The following is an 8,869-nucleotide window of genomic DNA, read 5'->3' as shown; positions in this document are numbered from 1 at the left end:
ATAATAATAATAATAATAATAATAATGAACACATTTTATGCACAAATACGAGTAACTTTTTCTGTTTCTTCGACGTAGCATAAGAATCCTGTCTAGGTATGTTCGTCAGTTTTATGAGATCCTCACAATGCTGACAACATTTTTTAATTGACAAAATACAGAAGGTCGATTCGCGTATATGTGTCCAATTTTACACTCGTACCCCTGACCACAGAAGCGACCGAACCAAGTGGTTAAACGCGTGTGCTATACCTGGAGGTCCATTCTATTGTCTGCCAAGCGAAACTGTGTATCGTGTGCATCATGGCTCCAAAGGTGAACCGTTTTTGGAAGGGCTACGTAATTGGACTTTTCCACGCCAAATATTCGGTTTCTAAAATTCAAAAGCAGTGCAAAGATAATGGTTGTGCATTGGGTTCGACGACTATCAAGAACATAATCAAGCAGTATAAAAAAGAAGACATACTAGGTAAGCATTCACCCACTAAGGGGTCGAGGAAGCGAGCGTGTACCACAGTGACTCCACAAGTAGCTCAGAAGTTGCGGCGAATGGCCTTACAAGAAAATCCCCCTCCGCAACGTGTGATGGCAGCTCGACTCCACATACCACAGTCAACTGTTAACCGCGCCCTGAGTGGGAAATTAAACCTCCGGAGGGTCTTTAAAAGTCATGGACATTACCTAAGTGCGGCCCATCGCCGTGAGAGAAAGACCAACAGCAGGCGCCTCTATGAATGCCATCTATCTGGGGAAAAGTGAAAGTTTGTAGCCACACTAGATGAAGCATGGGTGTATCTATCAGATTGTGGCAAAATTCGCTCGATAACTTACACTTCGCGAGATGCAAAAAGCCGTCCTGCGTTCATCCGTCATTGCGAAACAACTTTCTCGAAAGGATTTATGGTTGTCGCCGGTTACTCTTATCAGGGCAAGTTAACAATTCGTCAGGTCCCTAAAAACTGTAAAATCAACTCTGCATTCTTTCAGCAACATATACTGACCCCAATTTATACAGAAGATCTGCCTCGTTTGTATGGGCATGCCATAAAGCAAGTGTTTGTGCATATGGATAAGGCCTCCTCACATACATCTCGTTCTACCCAGAACTTTCTGAAGCAGATGGAGACAGACACCGGTATTCGTGCTATTCCATTTCATGATATACCAGTGAAATCACCAGATGCTAGTCCCATGGATTTCTGCGGGTTTGGTCTACTGAAAAGTGCACTTTCTTCTCGTCGTGTCACTACTCTCGGGGGCCTGTGGAAAGCCTGCCGGGAGGAATGGGAGAAGATTCCACTTCCTGTACTTCGTCGTAGTCTTCTGAAAGTTACGGTGCAGGGCTATTGCCAGAACACATGGCCATCACATTGAGGCAAACCGATGGTGGTCCCATGGATTTTCATAAGGTTAGTGCTATTTCAAAATTGGACACATATACGCGGATCGACCTTTTGTATAATATGAGAGTGGCAGTCACATGATAAGGCAACTATAGTATTCGAATTTATCCTTGGGAAGTAAACTCAAAGTCTCACTGCAGTTCACGCCGAAGTGCAATTGGTTTATGTTAAAATGTTCATATAAACAGTTTGTGTATTATGTAAATTTAATCACGCGGAAAGAATGTAATTGATTTTGATCTTATTGGCAGTTAAGCGTCCCTTTCAGCTGCGAGGGTATATGAGACGTGAACCTACAGCTTAACGTGGAATCTGAACCACAAAAACTCGCCAGGAATCGAGCCCGAAAATTCGCATGCCAAAGGCGCGTACCCTAACTGCTTAACCACGAGATAGCTCGGGAAGGTGGCTGAGATTACTTACCACGTTACTAAATTTTTTCCTTCTCCAGAGTGCTAAATGAGTGAAATATATGAAATTAAAAAATTAAATTTCTACATTTATAAGTTACATTTTGAGATCATGAACATCTGCTATGCAGGCATGAGTTTTAGGTAAGTAAGGACTGCATGATTTTGACATGAGTTTTTCTAAGATTCCCGTTATTGGATAAGAAGCCTTGTGACAAATTGCCTGGATTGTCTGGCTCCAAAGTTTGTTTGTGCTATAAAGTGTTAATATATTAACATACTTTTGTCTTCAATACAATTAATTAGACAGACTGGAGTTCCTCTGAAGTTTTCTTATATATGACAATTATATTTTAGTCAATACAAATTATATTCTCATTAAAAGATTAATTTATTTCTGGAGGATCACACATGCTTATGCATGTATAACATTTAACGTAGAATCCACTACAAGAACACAGACTCACAAATAGAAAAAAAAAAGGAATTTTGTCCTATTTGTAAATGTTAATTAATCAATTAAGGTTTAACTTTTTGCAAGAGCAAATAAAGTACAAAGGTTAGCATTACCTTAATGCAAACATTGATTTCATTGTATATGGATAACGAAGTGTTTTCTCTAAGCATTTATAATAGCCATTGGTTGTTTATTTAGCACTAATATCCTCGTTCCATTACATAGAACAACAAGTTACTCAATAGAAGTGTCCATTAACATATTTCTACACTCTAAAGTAAATTGCTTTCTTTTGGGATAAAATTCAATTTAGTAAAGAAATTACATCATTGTATAAATTAGATAAAACTGTATTTTGCACACTGAAAGCAAAGAGTGAAAATACTTTAACTCTGAAATCACTTCTTAAGATAAAATTTTGTTTTTCTTTTTTCTTTTATTTCTTTTATTATTTATATTATTTCCTTGAAACTGCTTGTCTTCGCACATAAATTTTTATTTTAGTCTTTTCACCTTGACGTTTAAAGCTTTTTTTTTTTTTTTTTAAATTAACAATCTTTAGAGAAATATTTAAATGAGGAATGGAATACAATTTTCCTACGATGTATAGGGGATGGAACTAGCCAAATTTACCAAATTATTCCTAAAATATACTACATCCAACATCTTTCCCCTTTTCTATTACCCCTAATATTTGTCGTTTCTCCCGCACTACTTCTAAATCCTCTTATTACTTTATCGTTCCATCCAGTTATATTTATTATTATTATTTGTGGTAGTAGTATTCATATTCTCATATAAATGATCCGTCATCTTCAGAAAAAAAAATTAAATCATCGGATACAACGCCATGTTTATTTTATTTTATATATTTTAATGAACAACAAGATATTTACACTATGAACACAATTTAGTAGAACTAAATTTTAATAATGCTAAAAAGTGTTATTACTGGGTTTTGGACTGGTATGACCTAAAAGCTTTGGGAATATGCCTGGATTTATGCCCTAAAAATATTATTACTGAGGCTTGAATTTCTGTGACCAAAAATCTTGAAAATATGCCTGTATTTATTACCTAAAATATTATTACCGGAGCCCGGATTTCTATGACCTAAAAACTTCGAAAATAAGCCCACATTTATGCTCCAAAAAGGGCGAACTATGACCTAAAATACGACAGAAGATCCACAAAATATAAATAAATTGTTAATAAAAATTTACTTAATTTTAAAAAATATATATTTCCAAGAATACGAATTTCTTAATTCGTTTACAAAGTTATTTAGCCCTGAATAAATATCGTTAATCTATGAATCATAGACCACAGCAGATTGTTAATATCATAAAAGAAAATCTAGATGACCGTCTTCTTGTTGCCAATACTGACAAATATCGTCTGAGGAATAAGTAAAACCCATCTGAAAGATGACCAAATATGTGTGTGTGTGTTTTTTTTTTAAATATAATTTCGCGCCCAAGTAATATAACCTAAGGCTAAAATATGGTCCAAATAAATATCTATATGACTTACAAAATATAGCATCTTCATGTTTGCAAGAGTCAGAAATATGTTTATATTTAATTAGATATGAAAAAAAGTCAGGAGAGAAAATTGACATGTCAACGAATCCGAGTCTTAGCTATTACTTTCGAAGATGCTAGAATAAATTTAATGTAGAGCATTGTGAAATGAATACACTCCTACTCAATCTTGTTTTCTATAGTAGTTGAGATAAACATATTCTCAACAGAGTACATGGTTTAATGATTTCGTTTTAAAGTTCTGTACTATTGTTTCTTGGCAGTCACAAATAATTATAAGATATTACGTAGATCAAACGTCAAACGTAATAAACTACTGAATGTTTCTGCTTTCTCTTGCAGATCACATCTAGAATAACTTGTAATATCTTATAGAATGTTTCAGGCAATTACCTACACAGGTGATTTTTTTTTTACTAATAATTTTTAGAGAAATATTTAAATGAGGAATGGAATATTTCCTAAGAGTATAGAGGATGGAACTAGCCAAATTTACCAAATTATTCCTAAAATATCTTACATCCAACGTCTTTCCCCTTTTCTATTATTCCTAATATTTCTCGTCTCTCCCGCACTACTTCTAAATCTTCTTATTACTTTCTCGTTCCATCCAGTTATATTCATTATTATTATTTGTGGTAGTAGTATTCATACTCTCATATAAATGATCCGTCATCTTCAGAAAAAAAAAAAAAACATTTAAATTATCGGATTCAACGCCATGTTTTTTTGTTTTATATATTTTAATGAACAAGATATTTACACTATGAACACAATTTAGTAGAACTAAATTTTAATAATATTAAAGTGTTATTACTGGGACTTGAACTGGTATGACCTAAAAGCTTTGGAAATATGCCAGCATTTATACCCTAAAAATATTATTACTGAGGCTTGAATTTCTGTGACCAAAAATCTTGAAAATATGCCTGTATTTATTACCTAAAATATTATTACCGGAGCCCGGATTTCTATGACCTAAAAACTTCGAAAATAAGCCCACATTTATGCTCCAAAAAAGGCGAACTATGACCTAAAATACGACAGAAGATCTGCAAAATATAAATAAATTGTTAATAAAAATTTACTTAAATTTTTAATAAAATATATTATCAAGAATACGAATTTTTTAAGTCGTTTACAAAGTTATTTAGCCCTGAATACATATCGTTAATCTATGAATCATAGACCACAGCAGATTGTTAATATCATAAAAGAAAATCTAGATGACCGTCTTCTTGTTGCCAATACTGACAAATATCGTCTGAGGAATAAGTAAAACCCATCTGAAAGATGACCAAATATATGTGTGTGTGTGTGTTTTTTTAAATATAATTTCGCGCCCAAGTAATATAACGTAAGGCTAAAATATGATCCAAATAAATATCTATATGACTCACAAAATATAGCATCTTCATGTTTGCAAGAGTCAGAAATATGTTTATATTTAATTAGATATGAAAAAAAAAATCAGGAGAAAAAATTGACTTGTCAACGCATCCGAGTCTTAGCTATTACTATGGAACATGCTAGAATAAATTTAATATGGAGCATTATGAAATGAATACACTCCTACTCAATCTTGTTTTCATTAGTAGTTGAGATAAACATATTCGTAACAGAGTACATGGTTTAATGATTTCGTTTTGAAGTTCTGTACTTTCGTTTCTTGGCAGTCACAAATAATTATAAGATATTACGTAGATCAAACGTCAAACGTAATAAACTACTGAATGTTTCTGCTTTCTCTTGCAGATCACATCTAGAATAACTTGTAATATCTTATAGAATGTTTCAGGCAATTACCTACACAGGCGATTTTTTTTTTTTTTACTAACAATCTTTAGAGAAATATTTAAATGAGGAATGGAATACAATTTTTCTAAGAGTATAGAGGATGGAACTAGCCAAATTTACCAAATTATTCCTAAAATACGTTACATCCAACATCTCTCCCCTTTTCTATTATCCCTAATATTTGAGGCGTATAGTTTCTAAATCCGCCATCTCCAATTTTCAAAAAAATTAGATAAGTAGATTTACTGGTATTCCTTTCCATGCCCGACACGATGAGAGAGATTTTTATCATTTGGTAGTTATAATGAATGTCCATAAAGCAGGAAAGCCTTTCTAAAAAGAACATTTGATCTCACATAATCTCTGAGTTATCGGTTTTTCCTGTTTTTCTCGAAACATTTCGTGAAGGAGATGGCGGATTTAGAAACTATACGCCTCATTTCTCGTCTCTCCCGCACTACTTCTAAACCCTCTTATAACTTTCTCGTTCCATCCAGTTATCATTATCATTATTTGTGGTAGTAGTATTTATACTCTCATATAAATGATCCGTCATCTTCAGAAAAAAAAAAAAAAACATTTAAATTATCGGATTCAACGCCATGTTTATTTTATTTTATATATTTTAATGAATAACAAGATATTTACAGTATGAACACAATTTAGTAGAACTAAATTTGAATAATATTAAGAAGTGTTATTACTGGGACTTGAACTGGTATGACTTAAAAGCTTTTGAAATATGCCAGCATTTATGCCCTAAAAATATTATTACTGAGGCTTGAATTTCTGTGACCAAAAATCTTGAAAATATGCCTGTATTTATTACCTAAAATATTATTACCGGAGCCCGGATTTCTATGACCTAAAAACTTCGAAAATAAGCCCACATTTATGCTCCAAAAAAGGCGAACTATGACCTAAAATACGACAGAAGATCTGCAAAATATAAATAAATTGTTAATAAAAATTTACTTAAATTTTTAATAAAATACATTTCTAAGAATAAGAATTTCATAAGTCGTTTACAAAGTTATTTAGCCCTGAATACATATCGTTAATATATGAATCATAGACCACAGCAGATTGTTAATACCATAAAAGAAAAGCTAGATGACCGTCTTCTTGTTTGTCTCAGGAATAAGTAAAAGTCATCTAAAAGTTGACCAAATATATGTGTGTTTTTTTTTAAATATAATTTTGCGCCCAAGTAATATAACCTAAGGCTAAAATATGGTCCAAATAAATATCTATATGACTTACAAAATATAGCATCTTCATGTTTGCAAGAGTCAGAAATATGTTTATATTTAATTAGATATGAAAAAAAAAAAAAATCAGGAGAAAAAATTGACATGTCAACGAATCCGAGCCTTAGCTATTACTAAGGAACATGCTAGAATAAATTTAATGTGGAGCATTGTGAAATGAATACACTCCTACTCAATCTTGTTTTCTATAGTAGTTGAGATAAACATGTTCTCAACAGAGTACATGGTTTAATGATTTCGTTTTGAAGTTCTGTACTTTCGTTTCTTGGCAGTCACAAATAATTATAAGATATTACGTAGATCAAACGTCAAACGTAATAAACTACTGAATGTTTCTGCTTTCTCTTGCAGATCACATCTAGAATAACTTGTAATATCTTATAGAATGTTTCAGGCAATTACCTACACAGGTGAATTTCTTTTCAAAGTTTTTAGTAAACCAATTAATTCCTTATATTGAATCAGATGTGTAGCTTAGCATTATGTTATGAAAGCTTGCAACTGTTTTGATATTCAGTATTACATGTTTTCAATATATTTCTCGAGAAGGTTTTAATGTTATTCTTAATTTTTCAGTGGTCTTGACAGTCAATCCTGTTTGCAGTGCGTATCCATGCTGAAAACGCTGGCAAAAGGTGGTCGAACAATTATTTGCACTATCCACTCTCCCAGCGCTTCTGTTTATGAGATGTTGGATCACGTATACGTCGTTTCGGATGGATTATGTGTTTATCAGGGATCCGCCTGCAACACAGTGAACTTCTTGGACAGTGTTGGTCTTCGATGTCCGCAATATCACAATCCAGCTGATTTCAGTGAGTTATTCTACGCACGTCAATTTTACAAAGGACTAACAGCAAAATATGTTACTTTATATTTATTATGCTTTTCTTGCTACCATAGATTTTATTTTAAAGTGTGCTATAAATAGGAATAGCTTTAGACAAAATATCCTTTAAATTTATTGTACTTTTATAGCTACTGTAAAATGTTGTTTCAAAATTTGCTGTAAAGAAGTTTAGGCAAAATATCCTTCAATAAAATAAGACAAATACAATAAAATGCTATTGAGCTACAGTTCACAAAAAGATATGGCTGTCCAAATACTTATCAGTTGGGAATGCTGGTTTCCGTATCGACTTCCAATATCATTAGATTGATTTCCTCACGTTACTCCATGTTGGAAATATTGTGCCTTGACTAGAGTTTCCAATCGCAAACAAGGGCAGATGAAATTTTTCGGCTACATGAATACATAGATCACTTTATAAATAAAGCTAATTTACAATTAATTTCTGAGCATCTAAGAAATCTGATTCATTGTGCGCTTCAATGATTGATATTGACACATAAACGTCAAACCTCTGTTGTTGCCAGAAGTACCGTAAAGCTGAGGTCAAATTACTTCTATCTGGAGAACAATTGTAACGATAAAAGCAATATTACACCATTTACGTCTTTTATACATATATGAAATTTTTTGATTCATATCGGCACAGATACATTGGTAATTAAAATTACAATATGTAATTATTATTTCTAAATTAATGTAATTACATAATTTTATTTATTTTTACGATTTATTTCAATTGGGGTTAGTTTCCGCAGATGTGAGTCAGAACATAACCCAAATTAACCTAACCTATCCTAACCTGACTAACTGACTAGAGTACTCAAGGGAAAAAGTTAGATTTTTAAGTAATTTGTAGCGTAAAAGATCCTGTCTTACATCTATGGAAAATATCCATTCAATTTATATGTGTAATTTTTTGTTTGTCTGTAGTCAACAATTAATACAGTGGTGCGCAACAACACAACAATACATATTCAGCAATGATAGTAACCAACAATGAACTAATAGGAATGACTCATAAGCAACTATAGAAATTATATTCTGTTTTTAAAAAAAATAAGCTCATTGTGATTTTTCTTTCAATTTCAATTAATTTTACTTCATTTTACTTCATTTTATTTCAATTAATTTTAT

At 32.4% G+C, this 8,869-nt stretch overlaps 1 protein-coding gene across 1 annotated transcript in view; it reads left to right on the top strand.

Annotated features, from left to right (window-relative positions):
* LOC145690394 (ATP-binding cassette sub-family G member 1-like) overlaps nt 1-8,869 on the top strand; it is a gene marked incomplete in the record, with an annotated part of 32,336 nt that overhangs the window by 576 nt on the left and 22,891 nt on the right. The window contains 1 exon segment of the mRNA XM_081765233.1: nt 7,459-7,697. Within this exon segment, the coding sequence (XP_081621359.1) occupies nt 7,459-7,697 (239 nt within the window).

Source organism: Thermobia domestica, chromosome 7 (genome assembly GCF_964235325.1).
Source record: "Thermobia domestica chromosome 7, izTheDome1.hap1.1, whole genome shotgun sequence".
NCBI classification, from domain to species: Eukaryota; Metazoa; Arthropoda; class Insecta; order Zygentoma; family Lepismatidae; genus Thermobia; species Thermobia domestica.
This window is presented reverse-complemented; position numbering and strand designations above follow the sequence as displayed.